This window comes from Athene cunicularia, assembly GCF_003259725.1.
Source record: "Athene cunicularia isolate RWA chromosome 7 unlocalized genomic scaffold, athCun1 chr7_part1, whole genome shotgun sequence".
Classification (NCBI taxonomy): domain Eukaryota; kingdom Metazoa; phylum Chordata; class Aves; order Strigiformes; family Strigidae; genus Athene; species Athene cunicularia.
The window spans coordinates 27,386,958-27,409,604 of NW_020799107.1; the positions used below are offsets into that span (position 1 = coordinate 27,386,958).

Below are 22,647 nucleotides of genomic sequence, written 5' to 3' on the forward strand. Positions count from 1 at the left end.
ATATTAGCAGAAAGAAAAGAAATCTTTCATTCTAACAAATTTACTTAACAATTAATCCACTTTACCAATTTCTAATTAAATGTTAAACAGTATATAATCAATAAAATCAAGCACAGGCAGTTGTGACTCTGCTCCACCTACGCTTCAATACCACCCACCTTAACAGAGAAAATATATGTTTATTTGTATGCACATGACCACAACATCTGGAGAAAGTCCTATTTGTAGTACTTGAGAACTGACTGGTGTTTTGTTTTTCAGTTGTGAAAGACTTCACTAAGTCATCTTACCTGCAAACAATATTCACACTGGTAAGGCTTCTCTCCACTGTGAGTTCTTTTGTGCCTTTCCATGTGATACTTCTGAATAAACCTCATACCACATTCATCACAACGAAATGGCTTTTCACCTGGTAAAAAACACATAGCAATGTTAATCTAAAAAAAAACCTAATCTATGTTCTTCCATACAATTAGCAGGTCATATACTACATTCTATATTAGAAGTAATAAAGCAGAGGATTTAGTCTGTTGCTATTGAAAAACAGCATAGGGCTTGCTCACACTACTGCTTTCCCATTATTCCCATTTTCTCAGTAGTTGATGCCTCAAAATTATTTTAAGCTTTTACACTAAATCACCTTTAAAATTAAATTTTTATCCTCTCTTTCTAATGTAGGTGCATATATCTGTATTAAACCTAACAAATGAAGAATTGCAAAGACAGCCGTCCTGAACTGCTGCTACACAGGGTTTTTTTTAGCACAGATGATCATATAAAAATACCTCAATTCTGTCACCAACTCATAACTCAAACCCATCCCTTCTAGAAGAGAATTATGCATTTCCAAACTTTTCATTTTTTCCAAACTTTCCAAACTTTTCATTTCACATTTTTGTAGGGTGCTCTGTATTTTCTGTCTTCTCTTCCCTTATCTGTATGTAGAATTGAAGTAACTGCTCTGGAAAAAAGCCTACTATTTTGGTTGGAACCCAAATGTTACCAAAAAAAAAAAAATTTAAAAATTGATCTGAAAACAAGAAACCTCTGTAGCTGAACTGGCATTTGCGTACTTACAGGTTTTTCTGTTTGGTTGTTTTGTTTGTTTGGTTTGGGTTTTGGTTTTTACTTTCAGACAATATTCATTGCCCTGAATTCATCTCCAGTTCTCCCTTTGTTTTTCCTCACAAAGAACCCCTGCAATGATCCTTTCAGAACAGGGGAGTAACTCTATTTTTATTTCTTTAAACTTCTGCCTTACATCTTCCCTCTGATATTTTTCTTTTCTAGGTTTCTCTGACAAAACCTAAAAATTCCAAGCACATTGAAAAGTTAGTTTTGCTTTTACAGAAGTTCAGTATTATTTAACAGAACTCACCCTGAACAACAGTAACCTTTCCTCTTAATATTTACTGTGAAATCTTTTGAACTGACACAGAGATCAAGGACTGTCTTGGCAGCATCTGTCAACATCCTCTTTGTTCTGAATACTGTACTGCACTGATTTTGGGGATATAAACGATCTTTCTTTTGTTTGCAGAAATACACAGACTATTTCTATTTTTCTGAGGTAGTTTTATTATTTTAAATTATTTTATGAATTATTACTAGTAATTAATTATTAAAATGTTAATAACTTTTAATTTATTATTTTAAATGTTGTTAGAATGTATCTTTGCCATTTAGAATTGAGGTATTTAGCCACATCCTTCTACAAATGGAAATATGGTACCTTAAAATAAGATGCCAGTATTTATAGAAACTAGAATGGAAAATATCTGTATCACCCACACATTTGCTCCTAGTCAGACCATTAATGCCCAGAGTTTCAACCTTCTTAATTCCAAGCATTTTCTAAAACTCTCTCCTTGTAAGCCTATGCCCTATTTCAAATTATTAATTCTTACTTTTTAATTAATTACTAATTCTCCACGTGAATTCTCAGCCAATCCCTTTTTTGGATGAAATTATTCCAATTTATTCTCTTCTAAATTATCTACCCTCCTAAGATCTCTCAGCTTCCACCAGTTTTTTTTTCTACAGGCTCACAACCTCAGCATGCTAACTCTTCTTTCACATTTAGTCAGAGACTTTTACCATTTCTTGCTTACTAATAATCACCACAAACTAATTTTTTTAATCCTCTCTTATACTGTCTATAAGCAAATTCTGCTATCTGGTCTATTTCTTAATTTTCAAACTCCAATTTCATTCTTCATGTTCTCTTTATTCATTAGGTACCCTTACTACTACTACAGTGTTTTACTTGCACCATGCCTGACAAGACTTCCTGAATCAAATTCCAATCCTTGGCTTCACTGTTAAAGAAGATGAGGCAAGAACATCTAGGTCTCATTGTTCTTGCTCAATACATGGAAACTCTTCCATTCCCAAAGACAACCACTTAATCCTTGTTACTTACTGTTTTCTTTCCCTTTGCTCCACTGTTCTACTTTGTGTTTCTTTTAAATCACTCCTTCAAACAACTTCTCCTTACAGTGTCTGGATGTTTGCTTTCACACTATCTTAAGATTTTTATTTTTTTTTTTGAGAAAGGAGCAGCTGTTTAGGATGAAAACTATCCTGAGCCTTACAGAAGCCAAACCAAATCAGAGAAGCAAGACAGCTGACTCTTCTAGCTCTGAACAGCCCTCTGAGGAGCTATCCTGCTACCCCAGGAAATGCAGAACACTTCATTAATACACTTACCTTCAGCTTTATACCCGTTTCTGTAAATGAATGGTCACAGAGTTCCTCAACATTTGTCTACTCAAGCTGGCCATTTGCTGGCAGAAGACTCTCCCAGCTACCTATTCCCATGTCAAGGCTTAAATAGGGCCAAACAGGGGTTCTGAGTTTTTTTGTTGCAGAGTATCATCACCACAAGCTATTTTGGAGACTTAGAGAGTACATAAGAAGGCACTGCTGGCCACAACTCAACAGGAAGAAAAGTTTGGGGACGCTGCCCTTGAATTACTCAGCACAACACAGAAAATAATTTTTTTCAGTAGAATTCCAGAACACTCTGAAGTAAGATTAAGAAACACTTTGTGAAACTGATACCATACTTAATTTTTGCTTTAGTCTTCACAAGGAAGATAATGTTAGAAAAAGATTAAAAATTAATATGAAGATACTCTTCCTATAATAATTTCTTCCTAGCAGAAGCCTGAAACTTTGGATGCCTACTGCAATACTGTTGTACTTTTCAAACAGGATCTATCACAAATGGAGGAGATCATTAATAAAAACCTTTTGCTAATATAGGGAGAATCCAGGACATATTTTTCTGAAACATCTTGCTGAGTGGGAAAGAACCAGATGTGGGGAAAAAATAGTAAAAATTTAAAAATTCAATACAATAATTATATGCATTATTTATGAAAACAACCTATGTTTTGTGTCTGTGTTGCAAATTATTAAAGCTGAGCAATAGAACTATTTATAAAGCGTAGTACAAATACTATGTGTATGAAGGCTGTAACAATTATAAACCCCCAGGCATTTTAAAATTTAAACAGACAAAATACAAATTATAAAATACCAAAGAAGGCAATAAAAAAGCAGCATGACTGAATAATAAGGCACTTGAATGGTTAGCCCCATGTTGCTTTATTTTTAAAAAAATGTAATCTCATCTTTTGTGTTTAAAATGGAAAGTAGGGTGGGTTACAGAATTAGGACACATGAACGCATGAGTGGGTAAGGTATATAGAAACATCTCTAAGTAAAAAGAAAGCAGACATATTTGGGAAAAAAAACCAGCATCTTCATGAGCCTAGTAAATTCAAAATATAAAAATGTTTGTGTACCAATGATTCTTCCCTCTCTCACAACTGACATGGCAATTTTCTGTATCATTAGTGACAAGTTTAGCAGCAGGGTTCTAGCACTGCTGTCCTCTACATACAATTATTTCTAGTAAGTGAATTTTGTATTAATGCAATGTCTGCTTTTAGATGCAACTATTTAATTATTTACACAGAATACGGCTGTTCATTGATTGCTTCCCAACTCCCTCACAACATTTCATTTGAAGGAGTGGTTCAGAGAACTGAATTCAAATCACACTGGAACTAGCTGGAGCACCTGTAAATTCAGGGCTTGTAAAAAGCATAAAATGGGGCTTCTAAGTGTTACCGCTGTCTTCAATTGGCTTAAAACAAACTGGAAAATTTGACAAACATCTTTAAAAGAGTAACAAACATCCTGTTGTTCATCAGTGTTTTGAACACTGTACAAAAGCTGATGCTAAAAAGCAGAGAGATAAAAATGCAGAATTAAAAAACAATATAATATTGAATTTATATTTCTTAAAAGAGTATAATACAAAGAGAAATAACTTTCCTTTACTTCCATCAAAGTGAAACACAGACCCACTGCTCACCTTCTGGTGAGAGAAGCAAGCTGAAAATTCAGCTTTTCTGGATGGGTTCAGTTATGCAGTCCTGAACAACAGAGTAACGCTACACAAACAGCTAAAGCCCAGTAGTGAATATTGTCATATAGAAGTGAAAGCACAGACAGGAAGGTAGAATGGCAATTAGCTATACTATAACTGGGCCAAGCCAAAAATTAAGCACTAGTCAAATACTTGCTAATGAAACAGTCTTCAAAAAAGCTTTTTCCACTCCTGGAAGCTGGGTCTTACAGGTTTTCTCCTAATCATCTACTAGTTGACACCTAGGAAAACACCCATAATTCAACAGTTGAAACACTAGCACCATCTTCAATTTTCTGAGAAACAAACAAACTACACCTCAGGATGCTGAGGAAAGGAGGAAAACATAGTTATCTAAAAAAGTCAGTTAACAATATGGTTAATTTGTTAAATGGCACCTTTTTCTTTGCTAAACAATGACTAGTATATGTAAGAGCTGGCAAAAAAACCTGCAAGCTCCCCCCACCACCACACCCTCCCTCCAAAGCTTACAATCAACACAGAATTCTCATTAGAGCTAGAAGTTGAATTTAAAGAGATAATTAAATCTATTTATAAAATATTTGCAGTCATGTTAATTAACTATATTGCCCAGACTCTCATTTTCAAAGGCACGTACAGGGAATAATACTAATTTAGAAAAAAAAAAAATCTTCTGAAAAATGTGAAGACTGCACTTAAATTTTTGCCTTTTTCAGGGCGGGGGGGAGGTGTGGGGGCAGATAGATGGAAGAGAGTGAATGAGCATTCTTTTCAAGAATAGTATCTACACAACGTGGAGGCAGCATGGTTCACCAATTCAGAGTCAGAGGAAAGACTAGGAACAGAACAAAGACACTGGACAGAAGAATGGAGGACTCTTCTGTGGCTGACTGGCTGAAGGAAACCTACTTAGTCTGGACTCATGGCAACCCAGGATACAAAAATCCCATAAACAACAGGGCATTTGTGCATGTAACTCCCTGTACACTGCTCTGAAAATTCATTTTGCAGAGTTTTTTCTCCCTCTCAACTCTTACACATGCACACACTGCACTGCGTGTTAGTAGCTTTCATATCCATTTAAATGCTACAGCCAAGAAACACTGTGCACATTCACCAGCTCTGCTTTTCTGAAAAAGAGGCTGAGAAATTGGCATCTAGTCCAAAGGGACCATATTACAAAATATTTAAAGAGGGATTGAAAGGCCATGCACCAAAATGCCAAAAACCCAATGAAGCCAAACCTGTTAAAGAATGTGGTTTTGTACGGTGCAAGAAGATAAAAAAATAAACATGTATAAACTTTAACTCACTTTGGCCTAAAACTTTGGGCCTTATTTGACCTATATTATTTTTAAACTAAGGCTCTTATTTTTAGAATAGTTCTGAATTAAACCTTAAAAAAAAAAAATAGTGAAAAGTAAAGCTGATACTAATACCTTTGGGGTTAGGCATTTTGGCCATTTTAGTCCTGGCACTTTTCCATCAAATTCTAAAACAAATAAATAAATAAATCTACTGAAATGAAATTTGGAAGTCCCCATTGTCTGATTTAACCTCATATAACAAAAGATATAACAGCTTAACAAACCTTAACTTTTATGAATGCACAAACTTCAGGACTTGCTACCCTGGGGTTATTTATAGAATATTACTTTCGGATTTGTTTACTAGAGTTTATACTCACTTTACAGCCAAAGGAAAGTGGAGCAAGTTGAAAGCACAGAACTGATTTATTTTTAAAAGTTTTATAACATCTGTTAAGTTAAAACAAACTACAACAGGGTTTTAGGCTGCAGACTTATTACCAGAAACCTTGCCTGAGTGGGGAAACAGTTTTTAAGCACGCCAGTAAAGATACTCAAGGCACTATACTCACCAGTATGAATCTTCTCATGCCTCTGTAGCAGGTACTTCTGTATGAAACGCATGTCGCACTGACTGCACTGAAATGGTTTTTCACCTTGAACAATATAATTCCACATCCATAAGTTAATAACTACACACTGTTGTTTCTGATAACTACTTTTGAGGAATATTAAAATATCTATTAAAAAACCAGCATCTGAGCGAATTCCAAAAATACTCTAATACCAAAAAACATTAGCCTTACTAAGTATATGAACTGCAGAATTCTTTCCATGATCCTAAGAGTCACATTAAGACTAGCACGGAAGAGTGATCTGAAATGGCTGTAATTTCCTCATGAACAAGATCAATCACGATGCTGGCATAAGACTGCATTCAGGATACTGGCAAGCTATTATAATGGTAAGTACCTTTTTCACTTCTCCGAACCAGAGAGATACCTCATCAGGCAAATAAGCAGCCGGAGCACATTTTACAAAGGGGTCAATTTTGGCACTTAGGCTACAAGTCAACCCATTACTTTCTGATAAAGAAAGAAAAGAAACCTTGTAAACAGTTAGGTCTTCAGTTTATTAAACATATGTTGATTTTTTTTGTCCTGGTATTCTTTTGACACTTTGGTGCATGGAATCTCTAAACTTAGATGCCAAGTTAGCTACACTCTTAAAGCTGAAATTCGCATAGAGCTGAAAGCATTTTTAACATAAGTAAACAACTCTTTATATAGTAGAAAAGACAAATTTGAAGTCAAGCAGTACCTGTATGAATGAAGACATGTCTCTGTAAATGGTAGTTGGTTCTAAAGGCAGCATTGCAATGCTCACAAACATGAGATTTGTGGGTTTTCACACCAAGTGATCCATCCTCATTTATTGTAAGGATCTATTTTAAAAAGAGTAAAATTTGTTCTCACACTACCCTCTAAAGATATCTTATTAACTACAAAAAAAAAAAAAAAACATTAATTTTTTCGATGCAGAAAATTTAAATATTTCAGGTAAAACAATGCTAATTTCTACAAAGCTATATGTTAGGCTTTTAGTATACATTTCCAATTGCAGTCCAATCCAACTTGTGCCTCATTGTGTATTAAGAGATATTTCAACAGGACGGAGACAAAAGCAGCTCATGGAAACCAGCTTAGAGCTCCCCTATTCACAGCTGAGTCACTTTATATGCTACTGTTTACTTTGTCCGTCTGTTGGAAAGGATGCAAAGTAACCAAACCACCTCTGGGCACTGAACCATGGATAATCATATTTTAAAGCAAAAGTGAAAGATTATATTCTTTTTTCAAATCACAACTGTAAATGTTTGCTAAAAGGCATTAAAACTTATCCAGTATAGTCATACAAATTATCTACATCTACATAATACCAGTAGCCTCAGAGGCAAAATTGTACTTTAAAAACCAAAACCCCAAAGCCAAACAACCAAGAAAATAGTATTATTCTTCTCCCCTTCCAGGTTTTTCACTCAATAAAGCACTGCTCACTCAATATACATATTAGAGCATCTCCTTGAGGAATTCAACTTGCCACACTCAATTGCTTTGCTGTCAAAGCTGCTATTTTCATATAAAGTTGAAAAAACGTAAATGAAAAAAATTACACCATATCTACCTTATTCAATAAAGCTCATCACAGATTTTGTCTAATTTGTCAAAAAGAAACAAAACAAACCCAAAACCCAAACTCTCTACTATCTCTGGCAAGAGAATAAGAAAACCAGCAAACAAATTACATTTCCAAAAGTCTTACTTAACTGGAAACAGAGCTACAAAGAATAGCTTAAAGTAACCTTAAATAAAACAGCTTAATCCCTTGTTATTAACAAAAAATAAAAGTTTGCTGGGGAAACATATCTGCAATTTGATTAGCTACAATGTTTTAGGTTTTATGATAATGACAGTGATGAGAAAGAGAGATTCAATAAATGAAATAGTATCTCTGCAATAGTAGCAAATACTATAGGATCTACTTAAACAATTTTTAATTCTGCTGCATCAAAACTCAGCAAGAGTGAAAGTCTTGAGCTAACAAATTCTTGTGCATTCACTCTGAAGGACAAGCACATTCATACGTTTCTAAGACTGGTATGTTACAGCTCCAGTAAGTCACAGATAGAGAACTATAAAAACTCTGTTCTGTAATGACGTACAGCTAATGAAACACCGACAGATTATTTAAAATAGATTTAAATACATGTTATGAAATGCTTTTCATATATTATATTGAAATTTTAAAATGATCGTGCAGAAAATACACTTAATCACAGTTATCCTAAACCTGGGCTCTTCTACTGCATCCATTCATTGTACCACCTCTTAAATGAAGAAAGTTAATTTTGTCAGTGCAGTTTGCCTAATATAAGCAACAAAAAGCTTGTGCGTGTGTGTGCACATGCATGTGTGTCAGTGTGTACATGTGTGTTGTGTGCATGGAAGAGGGAAAAGTAGACAGGATTCATAAAAGCTAATGACTTTTTATTTGACTACTATAATATAAAATTTTAAATGTTTCACTATGTTAATTGACTTCCATTTGTAAAAGTCCCAGCTGCTGTCTGGATGGAAAATCAACCCTGTTACTCTGGGAATACAGTAGGCTCTCACCTATGTCAGTTCTTCAGCTTCTTTCTGCATTTCTACCCTGACAAGTTTGAAAAAAGGGGAAGAGAGACTGAAAAAGAACCTGTTTAACAATTCTCCTGATCATTTTTCAATCTTTTGTCATCTCAAAAGACTAAAACTGACAGACTGGGAGATAAAAAGGAAGCATGCAAGTACCTGTCCGTAGAAAGAGGGACACATGCCTCTCCTACCTTGCCATGTTTCCATGGAAGTGATCTGTGAACGTATTCAACCTAGATCTCCCTTTTCTATCAAAGGGAGAAGTATCTCGATGCACAGGATTTGGAACTTGCTTCCACACCCAATCCAAAACAACTTCTCAACTTTCCAAGAATACTACAAGTGCAACCTACTTTTGACAGTGCTTTGAGGAGGACTGAGGGGTTCCACTCCCAGGCCAACAAAAAGGAGGTTTTTGAGTTTTTCTTGGTGTTAGGGCGAGTTTTTCTTCAATGTATACATAGTCTGGGTTGATTTCAGAGTAGGATTATTTTAATGCTGCTGTGTGATAATATAGAACTGATTTTTGCCTGTCAGAGCAGCCTGTATATGTTCTATTTTAAGTCTGAAGATTAAGAATGATTTGGGGAATTACTAGAAGATATAACACTGCTACCTCATGAGGTGAAATGATTCTGGTTTTATCTGAAGTGCGTCTCAATAGAAGAAAACTGTTTTCAGACATACAGGGATACATACTCTTCATGAATGGATCTACAAAACAAATTTTGAAGTAACAAACCAGCAGCTATGGTAAGAATCTTTTGATATAAATAAATACATATATGAAGATGATTATGACCACAGGAATATTCCCTACTGGTAAATTATTTTATATATATTAGTAAACTTTTTAGAATTTTCAAAACTATAATTTTAGATTTCTTTTTAAAAACTTTTCACTACTATGCATGAAGCATATAAAATTATCAGGCTCACAGAAAAGCACAACTATTATTAGATAGATACAGAGTAATGATTTATAAATTGTCTACAAAGCTACTGACTCATAATTTAAAAAAAATATTTGGAGAGAGAACTGCCTAGAGAGACAGATGTTAAAATATGTCAAGGGTTCATGTTGCTAAAAAGAGTTCAAAGAAAAACACTGTTATATCAGGTTTTGTTTTGGGTCTCTGGTGAACTTCAGAACTGCATCTTTACTGAGCAAACAAACAATTTCCAGCCTAACTGCTTCAAATGCTAATGAAATTAGTCATAGTCAACCAAATCTTCAGGTTCTTTTAATCTTGGTTTTGCCAAATCAATGTCTTACTTTTGCTGGTGAACGCTGTTTTCTTTTCTTCTTTTTCTGCAAATCTACTGGCTCTCGTATTTGTTTTTTGTCTCGTTTCTGTTGTTCAGATGCATCAGTAAAGGTAATTTCTTGCTTTACACTGATCTGTTAAGATACCAAGTGCCAGTTTCAGGTAAGGTTCTCACTACAGAAAAGCAATTTTTCAATTTTAGAAGATGACAAACTGCTGAAACAGAAAACCTTTTTCTAGGGAATTATCTTGTGGCTTCGTTCTTTCAGAAATTTAAGTGAAAGGAATAATAAGTATCTTAAATAAAAAGGGCATAGTTAATTTCTACAGTGACATTTTGATGTATCCTTTCATTCATCTCCCAAGGTCTTTTTTCCTCCTGACCTGTGGTGATTTTGAGATCAGTTCTTATATTAAAATCACTTCCATCTGTAAAACCATTCAGTTTTTCATACCTATTTTACTTTAGTCCATGTTGTTGTCAATGCAAGATTTAACGGAACAGTTTATTGTATATTTAAGACAGAAGTATTTAAAAAAAAAAAAAGAACAGTACTAATGAAGTTTTTTTCAAAAAAATATTTCTTGATCTAATGTAAACTTTAATAAAGAGCATGATACTCTTACATTTTTTCTAATACCTTAACCACCTGATCTACAGCTAACAGAGTAGTGTTTTAACAATACTACCTTTCTGAAGATTATTCTTCATGTATAAGGCTATCTACTTTTAAAGTCCTGGTAATTATCCTTTATGTTTGAAGGGTAACAGTGATGATGTGCTGCATTACAGAAAGACGCTCTGTTTTCAAAAGGAAGTCATCTGTATTCTCTCTGGGAAAGCTGAGGTACACCTTCTGTTAGATATCAAGGAGGGGCATATTTATGGTCATGTATGAAGTGTCACAGTCCAACCTGCAGTGTGAATGCAATTGCTAAGCGTCCACATACTTTGAAAACATACAATATGCTTCCTATAGCATAAGAAACTAAATAGTACTATGAACAGCATAAACAGAATGCACCTTTTAACAACGCTATTTATTCTGGTGTGTAGTTACCCTTGAACATTAAATATATTTAAAAGAGCACATTTTAACGCATTAATTATATGGTAACAGCCTGCTTATAAAATATTTATAAAACAGATACTTAAAGATTATACTTAATTGGCAAAATTTATCCATAGCCAGAGGCAAATGACATTTTCATAAATAGCATCCATTCATAAATATTTTGATAATCAAAATCCAAACAAGCAATTACTAGTTTCTTGCCAGAGTAGGATTAGACTACCAGATCAAGCTTCCTAGTAATTTCTCCAATATTTCACAAAGAAATTGCTTACAGGGACATTAACAGCATACTGCAGCCCTTGAGGAAGTCTATCTTGCGTATCCATGTCATCATCATTTTTTACCGTCTCCTCATGGACCATGAGTTCATCATGTGAAATCATCTCTTGCTGTCGAAGTTCACTTTCTTGTAACACTTCATCTGTTGCAAGAATTTCTTGGTGCGCCATAGTCCGATCTTGAAGCACTGCCTCTTGCCGTTCTCCCGATACTCCAGACTGGTCAGATACTGCACCCATCCCTACCATAGCCCTGGATGACTGCATCTGGTCTATGCCACCACATTTAAGAAATAATCCTCCCAGCTTGTCTTCAATGTTCATTCTTAAGTGCAATAACCTACAAAAAAAGTTTTAATAGTAAACATCTACAATTGGTGCTCTTGCTTAAAATTTTTTACTTAAAAACATTTTATAAGAACTCAGTTAGTAGACAACATACACACATGCACTCCTAAAACTCCTATCTGAATAAGAGAGAAAAGTTGGTATCTTGGTTCACAACATGAAAAGAGTCTCCTTTCACACACATGCATGTATACACAATTGAACACTTTCAAATAAAAAGTTTCAAAGCAAAGTGCCTTCTGATCACTGGCAAAATCCTGGTAATTAAATGATAGCTAATTCCTCCTTCTACTTTCTTAGAAAACTGTTGTTTATTTCTGTGTGCCCTTTTTAAGCTGTTCCCTTTTTCCGTTTTGACTGTCTTTTACAAATGACTCTTTCATATTGGTCCTATTCTCCTTACTTCCTTGTCCTTTGAGTGCCCTTTCACTGCTGCTACCCCAGGGCATACTGTAACTGCTGGAACATCTTAATATCCACAAGTGAGAGAAAACTGGGCTGCATCAAGAGTGGTGTGGCCAGCAGGTCGAGGGAGGGGATTCTCCCCCTCTACTCTGCTCCCATGAGACCCCACCTGCAGTTCTGTGTCCAGAGGAGGCCACAGAGATGCTCAGGGGGCTGGAGGACCTCCCTTATGAGGACAGGCTGAGAGAGTTGGGGTTGTTCAGCCTGGAGAAGAGAAGGCTCTGGGGAGACCTTATAGCGGCCTTCCAGTACTTAAAGGGGGCTTATAAGAAAGATGGGGACAAACTTTTAAGTAGGGCTTGTTGTGATAAGACAAAGGGTAACGGTTTTAAACTAAAAGAGAGTAGATTTAGATGAGATATACGGAAGAAATTTTTTACAATAGGGGAACATTTTGCCCACAGAGGTGGTAGATGCCCCATCTCTGGAAATGTTCAAGGCCAGGTTGGATGGGGCTCTGAGCAACCTGATCTAGCTGAAGATGTCTCTGCTCATTGCAGGAGGGTTGGACTAGATGACCTTTAAAGGTCCCTTCCAACCCAAACTATTTATGATTCCATAAAAAAGCAACTTTCTGGCTAAAGCTGTATGTCAAATAAGGACTATAGAGAGGTCAAATCTGTTTATAAAAAAGGCACTCATTTTCACACCCACTGAGCAGGAGCATTAGTCAAGAAATATGAAGTCCAATCATGAATAGCAATACCATTACATTGACTTCTGGTACACAGACATATAATTGTAATATTCCAACAAGTATCATGATATTATTAATTGTTTTTAGAATAAGGCGGCAGGCTTCTGTGAAGCTGGAAATGGCAGCACCTTCTTAATCAAGTTATTATTCTATATGCAAAACAGTCCTAAGACTGTTCTTCTCCTTGGCATACTAGACATCCAGCCATAGCAGTTAGCCTCCTTCACCTTATTCCCCAGGCCCACAACTTCTACCCATTCCACAATGCCCTGGTCTACTCTTTCAGATAGACAGATGAGATCCTTCCCTCCATCCCTGTATCTTCCCACAGCTGGAGGGCAAAGGCTATACAAAGGTGACAGCAGACACAGGGATGGGAGCAGAGTTAAACAACACACAGCAGGCAGAGCCAAAGCACAGGACGGGTATCCTGGGGAGTATTACAATTGCATCAGCAGCTTTGATTTTGATGCATTCAGTATTACAATTTAGATGTGATGTCGGTATATTGCTAATCATCATCTTCAAATTCTGTCCCCCTAAGGGTGCAGCATGGTAAAAGACTCCATCTCTGTTCAAGTTTTAAGTCAGAGGCTACGCTTCTTTCCCTGCAGCTCTCAACAACTCATAACCAAAGAAATCAAAACACTCTGCCTAGAATTGTCAGGGCCATCACCCTGCAGAACTGCACCTCTATGACCCCCCTGCCAACATGCAAAAAGACTGGATCAAACAAATGTACATGAAATATTTACATTTCAGTTTTCAGTTTGAGCCAATTGATCATTTTCCAAATCATTTTCGTCACCAGGAAAATATTTTGAAAATTCTTGAGGTATCTTAAACATTTGTGAGGATTTGCTTATACCGAACTACACCAAGTTTACAAAATAAATAGTGGTCCTTCTTCAGGTGAGATCCTAGAGTACTTGGTAGGAATACAAGCCAGGAGCAGACACAGCTGAAAAAGATCTCAAAGTTCCCCTATGTTATACTTTGTTTCAAATGCTACTATTAGTTCTTGACTTTCTGAAAGTAAAATTCAACCAATTTTAAAAAAAAAAAACAAACAAACCAACCCTTCACACACCCCAATAAATAAAAAATAAGCCCATTAACATCTTCTAGTAGCAACTCATGTCATATAATTTGAAAGTGGAAGAACACTTGACCCTGTTCTCTTGTGAGAAGTTCTAAATTTCTGAATGTATCATAGAAAGGTCTGACTTCTCTGAGTTTCAAATATTTAAGAGGCATGCCAAAGAAAGAATCTTTTCAGTCAGATTTTTTTTTAGTAAGCTTTCCTCTGCTGGAAGTCAGGAGGACAGAGTCACCAAGCTAAATCTGTTTATATACGACAATGTCATCAAAATTTTTTAATATTCTTCCTTCCTACATAAAAAGCACATTCTAGAGACCAAAAAAGCCTGTGATAGCAGGAGAACATGGGGAAAATTTCTGTTCAGAACATTTATGCTTGCAATTTTTCCTTTTTTGTTCTTCTGTAATTCTAACGTAAAGAAGTTTGAAATCTTAGACTTAATTTTCACAGCATGGGTCTTCAAATACAGACAATTCCTTAATGCCTTGAGAAAGCTCAGGTAGTGCTAGGTGACAAATTGACTCCCAAATTAATCCACTTTATAGTCAGAGAGTAAGAGTTCACATGTCTTCAAGGGAAAATGGACATCCAGTATGCCACACAGCAACCTGCAGACATTATATAATCCATTAAGTATTTTTTGGAGGTAACTTGGGAAACCATACTGATAGTTTCTCAGCAATAACACAAAACAAAACAAAAACCTGGCACAGCACTAAGGCTGCATTTTTTTCCACCAATCCAGATCTCTCAGAGAGATCTTGCAGCAACATCCTAAAAGGGGAAAATGAGGATGAGTTTATCAGTGTGGAATATCCTGTGCCAAGTAAGAAATGGGAGAAGGAACTGAAGTTCTTAAGAACCTGTCTCCCATAAAGCCATTATTTGATAAGAGATGAACAAAAGATTTAAGGTTTAGACTGATTTCTTAGGTAGGACATTTTAAATATGTAGCTTGAAAGAGAGACTCCAAGGAAAACAAGCAGATACATTTATTCATTTCAGCCTTTATCCCAAGTTAATCCATACTCAGGGTACATCTCACACAGATTGTCATTCACTATGTTTTTTTTCCACACTACTGAAATATGACAGCATAATCATTGCAGATTCTTTAGAAGCATGACGTGGACAGGTACTAGAATACAAGAACTCAAGATGCTGAAACACGTTCGGGGAGAACAAACAGTATCAAGTATGAGAACACCATGGCCCTAATCTGTCTGCTCAAGCCACTGACAAAAACAGCACAGAAGGTTGTTCCACATGGAAGATACTGCCATATCACTCTGAAATTAGGTATAAATTGTGGAAACCTTGGATTTAAAGGTATTTTGTGGCGGGAAGGTAAGCAGGCAAATGCAGACAGAGACTGAGTGCTTTAACAGTGCAGAAGAGCCTGCTACTCTCACCAACAGAGGGGGGAAGACTCGAGACATGCAGAATCTGAGGACAGCTGGCGAGATAAGGCAGCAGGCCAGAAGACAGGCTAGCAGTTTACTGGTATTTATTGGTCTTGTTAGTTCTCTCAGTTGCAGAGGATATGGAAACTTTTTCTTTCACACCGTGACTAGCAGGCTTAGCAGAGTCATGCAACTGCAAGCACTCAAGTTCTTTTCCAGTCATGATTTTGAGTCATATCAGAAGCTGGTACAGTGAATGTACTGCTTATTAAATCAGGCTTTCAAACATCTGGCTTTTCATAGAAAAATAGAGAACTCATAGTGTTAGGCTGCGTATTCTAAGTGAAGAAATGGAACGTAAGTTATATGACATGCAGGTACTGTTTTAAAAGAAGAACCACAAACAAAAACAAGCTATTAATCCAAGCAAGAAGTGTCTCAATTGCAATCAATTCAATAAAACACATGTAATTTGTCAACTGACACCGTTTGGCTCACATAAAAGGAATCTTATGATTTAAATTGAAGATGAGGAGAAGTGTTCTTGGAAGAATGACAGTGTGATAAAGAAAATGTAAGTTAAAAGCATTCAGACAAGCTCACTTTACCAAGCCTGCAAAGATTAAATAAATATTTAAAGTGCAAGATGCATCTGTGAAATAAAAATCAACTTATTTTGAGATTATCTTGAGGGAAGCTACAATAATACAAACCACGTACTAACACATACAAGCACATTTCTTGGCATAAGACATTCTTATCCTTACTGCAGAGATGTTTTCCATGGAATTTCAGAGCTTCTATTAAGCTTCAGCAAATAATCATATGATTTTTCTTTGAATATATAGTTTCTCCACACATTGACAGAAAAAAAAACTGTCAACAAAACCTTTAAAGTATCCCCTTTTGCTTGGTAGAGGCTCTCCAAGCCTTTACTCCAGGCAAAAAGCATTTCACAAGAGAAATCTAAAGGCAGAGCCTCCTGGGTATGCATACATTTTGAGGGAGGGGAAGGGGAGGGACTGCACAGAAAAGGTCCCGTGGGATCATCCCAGCACCTTCTCTTTTCACACAGTGCTCCACAGCTGCTTACAGAACATCCGCAGCCAGTGAACCATGTTGCTTCATTTCAGAAACTGCTGCTACGCCAAACCCTACGGCAGTACTTCAGAACTATTCATTTCAGTAACCCTGACATCAGTTTTTCCAAAGGTTACTGGTGCAGTAAGTTGGAGAGCTAAGTGGTAAAGATGATATTTCTAATTAAAGAAACAGCCATTTAAACAAAAACATACTAAATGAAAAGCATGACAACCAATTCCAATTCAGAATCAAACGTTAAAATACAATCAAAAGAAAACATTATTAGATTTTTAAAAGCCTGCTGGGATGGTGGCTGCGATGAAGTAAAGCTGAAACAGAGACCCTGAGGGAAAGTGGCTGAACCACTGGAGTACAACACATGGTCCAGCTCTTTTTCTCCACTTCAACTGATAGCAGGTAAAGGCTATTCTGTCGTCTTCTTTCTTTTCTTAAGCAAGTAGTAAAGCATTATTTAATTTAATGAGCAATTAAATTGCTCATTAACCCAGAGATACTAATTGACTTGACTTTAAAAATAAAATTCATATGTGCAGTACTGGGTTGAGTTTCTGTAGTTAGAATTTAAAAGATTGAGAGATGAAAAAAGAAAATATGCTTAAGGATTAATAACAGACAAAATATAAAAATCATCTGCATTTTAAAATCTATTTGTAGAACTGAACTAATTTAATGCTTTTGTTCTGTTTTGTAAAGGAAGATGGACTTTTTTTTATTTGTAAACAATTTCGTGAAAAAGTCTTTGTTGTTTTAAGACTTCTGCTGGGTTGTTTTAAAGCATTAAAAAGCAAGATTTACTTGTTTCTATATCCATATCCCACTACACTTTCCTATATTAACTTTTCCCTGATTTTCCAAGGCAAAATGGAATGACAGAAGGTTGACGGAAACAAGAAAAAAAAGGTTGTTAAAATTTAATTATTTTTCTACATTAAACCTTAGCTCACAGAATCATCAAGGTTGGAAAGGACCTTGAAGAACATCCAGTCCAACCATTAACCTCACACTGACCGTTCCCAACTACACCATATTCCTCAGTGCTAAGTCAACCCAACTCCTAACACCTCCAGAGATGGGGACTCCACCACCTCCCTGGGCAGCCCATTCCAACACTCAACAACCGGTTCTGGAAATACTTCCTAATATCCAGTCTAAAGCTTCCCTGGTGCAATTTTAAGTCATTCCCTCTTGTCCTGTCACTTGTTACTGGGTTAAAGAGACTCATCCCCAGCTCTCTGCACCCTCCTTTCAGGTAGCTGAAAAGGGCGATGAGGTCTCCCCTCAGCCTCCTCTTCTCCAGACAAAGCTCCTTCTAAAAGATTCTAACAAAGACTTGATATAGAAATACTACTTCCATATATAGCCATAAATTCCCCTTAACCATATTTTCCAAGATTCAACAATCCAAACCCAAAAGCCGGGATGCACAACAGCAATTCTAACATGCCTTTCACAACTCAATACTGTTCTGACAAAAATATCTACCTCCAAGATTCCCCTCACAAAAGCTGAGGCTGAGCTCAATTCCAGATATTAATTGGTTTCAGGGTAACCTTACACTAGAAGTAGCCCAATGATATTATTTCAGTTCCACATTTTGGGAAGTGTGTTTTCATTTAAGGTAAGACAAGGCAAACTTCCCAATTAACTGATACTTGAAGCATATTCCTATCACAGCCTTGTTTCCACAACAGTTTGGAAGAATGAGTGCGTGCAGGGCCCAAACAACAAACTGTATAAAGGCTACTAGAACAAAATGCACATACAATAAACTTTTTTAAAAATCTATGGAAACCTCTAAGCATATTTTGCTTCTTAGGGCTCATCTCTATGGTCATACTACAATGATTTGTGCTAAACGGTAAACTTAAATTAATATAGTGTATATAAATCTACAAAATTCCTTAAGTGAACATTCTTATTCCAGTATGGGATTTATTTTTTTCCTTCCCTATTTAGAGTAATTCACTTTGGAAAGGTTTATTCTAAATTTTTAAAAAAGCCAATCACTATATAATCACAGCAGCTTTACTGGCACAACTAGTAAAACCTTTCTGAGTAGACAAACTTCTATAAAATTAACTACAACTGATAGCTACCACACTAAGAAAGGTTCACATTCTTCTATCAGAAAGTGAAGATTAAAATAAATCCTTTATGAAATTCAGATAGGGAAACAACTAAAAGGCTATTCTGATGAGACATTTGCGGTGTTTACTTATTTAGAAAAAGTCAACTCAATTCTCAGTGATACAGCTGCAAGAAACGATCTGATATATGGGCTACCTGCCCAAAGGTGTAGTGGCCTGCACCTCTCCCACAGTTAGACTTTCCTGTTGCTTTCACTGGGTTGAGCACAGCATTGTGCAATTAAGAAAGGAATTGGGCAAAAACATACTCACCAGAAAAGCCACTAGGCTTCCTTTGGAGCAGTGGGACCATGCAGGCAGTGTGTACAGGAGATGGACAAGTGAAGAAGCAGGGAGGAGGGTAAAGGACCGCTTCTTTCAACAGCAGTCAGCGGTTAGATTAGATTAAAGTGTATTGTGAAACTGCTCCACAAATGCAATATACACACAGAAATGAACAAGTTACAGCTGCCATGCAAACATACCTAACAGCTATGCCAAATATAGATCAGGGGAAAAACGTATATCTGCATTCTCAAACGCTTTCTTCCTGAAAGGAAGTATAACAGTCACAAATAATTCTGCAATTCCTAATGCTAATGAAGACAGAGAATAGTATATTTAGAACTACTTATGTTTAAGCATTATCATGAATAAAACTGCCATCAATGCAATCCTTTCCAAAAAAAAGAAAAAATTTAGAACTTGACAGGTTCCTAAGGTTCACTTAAAAACCCTATCAGATCATGAAACATGTTGAGTATTTTGACATCAGAAAATATATTTGTTTGCACTATTAAAATATGGGTATAGTCCAATATAAAAGGAAACACAGCTAGCTTTCACAATATCAAAATTTCAATTTTAAACATACTGCAGAAGCCTGGAAAGTAAAAAATAATACCCTAAAAATGGTTCTAAATAAAGAACATTAAATAAAATTATCTCTTCTCCCTACTCAGAAAAACAAGACTTGGCTAAAAGAAAGATTTTGAAATTAACACACAAGTGTTTATAAGAATGAATTAAAATGTGTTGACTTGCAAAAAGAAAAGTAATCAAACATAAATCATTGTGAAAAGGTTCACAGATCATAAAATTAACACATTCTAAAATGTAACATACGATACAAACACTCTTAAGACCTGTTGCACAGTTATTTCTAAATGCTCCATGTTGCTGAACACATGCCAGTACAGGGCCTGATCCCACAAAGATTTACACTCATACTGAGCTGTGAATAGTCCTATTACAATCAACAGGATTACTCACAGAAAATCTACTTATCGTGCATAAAATTATCCACGCGTGAAAATCCTTGTCACCTTGCTTAATCTACAATCAGTATTAGATCATCACCAGCATATCCATAATCTAGTATCAAATGAGCATATCGGAAGGCTTTCGATACTGTATTAACAAAGTCACAGTTACATGTCAAAATCCACGGGGATGTCACCAGTGTAGCAAACATACTTTAGTATTCCAAAAATCATAAGCAATGTTACTTTTTATCAGGAAAAAAAAAAACCCACTGATTTTGTGGCGCCAACCTATTTGAAAATAGTTAATTTTGAGAATTTACATAGGAATTTCTACCACTGTATAGTTAACCTGAAAAACACAATGCAGAATTTCTGTCCTTACACTATGAAACTCAGGCACTAAAATGTGCTCACTCCAGCGACTTCCAGTGAAATTTATATGCAAGAAAGCAAGCACTACACGTAACTAAGGCTACCTAGCATCTTCTAAGTACTTTTAGGTAACAACTTCAGTCCAACTGGTTAAGATTTTGTGAAATTTCATCTATCACTTGCATGCCCCAAACTGAATCTTCATAAAAACAGTTCAGATAATATATCAAGTGTTGATTTTGATAACAGTGCAGTTATATGACACAGCTGAGCCAATCTAACAGCTGTCATTGAAAGGGGCAATCCTGCTCCCTCCTCCTAGCTATGAGAGTCCACCCTATCTTTTGTGCCTACTCTGATGCTCATACAGACATACTGGTTTATACACCCCACCAGCCTGGCAACTATTTTTCCCCCTAGTTATTAATTTTCTGCCAGGTTAATTCACTGACTGAATTGACCATAAAGACAGTGTGTCAGAGGCAGCTCAAAACAGGGTGCAGGAATGGGCCCTTCCCTGTTCAGCATTCACAGTCTAACTGTCTCAGCCCATCTCATATAATTTCACCTTGAAAATAAATGGAAAAGAAAAATATGTTGCTTTTTAAAAACTGTGATTTTTTTTTTTTTATGACAAGCCCTTAAATTCCTTGGGTCTCACCACTCCTCTACTATCTGCAAGTATCTGTGAAGCATCTCTTCTCATCACTAGCACTATGCTAGAGTTGTTTTACAGAAGATGACAACCTGCTGTTGCTATCAGCTACCCTACTGGCCCAAATGGCAAAGGTCTGTATATATGGATATGAAACAGAATTTCTGGTGTTCCTCTCCAGATTGCTTTTTAAAAATCCTTAAAACATTATGCACTAAAACTCCTGGGAAATTAAAAGAAGTTGCATGCAAACATATACAAGTTTCAGGGAGTATCATGATTAAAGTACCTCTGTTCATCATAGTTCACCTCTCCAGCCTATTGGCACTGTGAATATCTTTTTTTCTTTTTAAATAAAAAGTTTATATATGTGTGTGTCTCTTTTTCTACAAAGCACTGTTTCCTTCAGCACACTGAATGAAACTGCTCCACAGAAATAGGAGAAACTAGTAAGATAGTTTATCATATTCTTGCTCCATTTGTTGCAAGGGCTGAAATGTGTGTAAATGAGACACAGAGAGAAAGAAAAGAAAGTAATGGCCATTTAAGCAGTTGAATGATATCTTGCAAAATAGGATTCTATCCTTGATCCTGCCAGAGATCTTATACAAGTCTACACAAGGCATTTCTACCAAACCTTTTTTTAAAAATAGGTGATCAATAATTCTATTTCCCTCATTTTCTGGGTGCTTACCCTGACACATTTGGGTCGGATTTACCCTGAGTACTCAAGGCTGAAATTAAATAAATGATAGCAATACTTTGAAAATATAAAGATGAATGCAATGGTGGTTTGTTTTTTATATATAAAAAAAAGCTCTTAAAGAGTTCAATGGACATCCACACCAAACACAAATTTTCATCTTATTCCCAGGCATCATCAGTTCTCTGGCCATAAAATAAGAAATATCCATTTACCTTCCTTGAGGTGTAGTGGAATACTTGTAACAATAAGCAATGTTCAACATAGGTCACAAAGTGAACTAATCAGTTTACAGTGGTCTTGTTCCTGTGGGCAGCACAGCTCCTGAGGGGAGAAGGTGGCACATGTAAACCCACATCAGTCACCTAGGTAACTGCCGGGGTGAGAAGGTGGGTGAGAGGGGTCTGGCCTCTCCCAGGAGCTAATCACTGATTGGAAAGGACAACCAACCAGTATGTTTCCAATTAACAGTGGACATTTTGGTGGAGAATCACTAGAGGAATAGGGGTACAAAGATGTAGGACTGTCATCTAGAAAAGGTGAGCACGACATTCACACTGAAGAGAGAAACACTGGTTACCACCATGATGTTGTAACAGAACTGTAAGAGATTTGGCTTCTTTCCTCAGCTCTGCCACTGCTGTTGGGCAAATCTGTTATCTTGGCAAATCATCCCCCGCCCCGTATTGCCACTTCCTTGTCTTAAAACAGGGGCAATGACCCACCTAGGGTTTAGGTGTGAAGAGAGCAGTGGGAACTATCTACAAGGGCCTCACAAGCCTACTGACAACCGTTACAGAAATTTCACAAAGAAATATATTCATTCTGCCTTCAGAACAGGATTAAGCAGAGCACAGTAAG

At 36.3% G+C, this 22,647-nt stretch overlaps 1 protein-coding gene across 3 annotated transcripts in view; it reads right to left on the minus strand.

The window, feature by feature from the left end:
• Positions 1-22,647, minus strand: part of ZNF148 (zinc finger protein 148) — a 41,969-nt gene that overhangs the window by 9,394 nt on the left and 9,928 nt on the right. For 2 of the 3 annotated variants that reach the window (XM_026852753.1, XM_026852754.1), the window contains exons 2-6: positions 11,541-11,886; positions 10,201-10,326; positions 7,051-7,174; positions 6,303-6,386; positions 291-409 (exon numbers count right to left, since the gene is read on the minus strand). In XM_026852753.1, the coding sequence (XP_026708554.1) occupies positions 291-409; positions 6,303-6,386; positions 7,051-7,174; positions 10,201-10,326; positions 11,541-11,870 (783 nt within the window). In that variant the 5' untranslated portion in view covers positions 11,871-11,886. The remainder of the gene's footprint in view (positions 1-290; positions 410-6,302; positions 6,387-7,050; positions 7,175-10,200; positions 10,327-11,540; positions 11,887-22,647) is intronic. The other variant, XM_026852755.1, reaches the window with a different exon arrangement.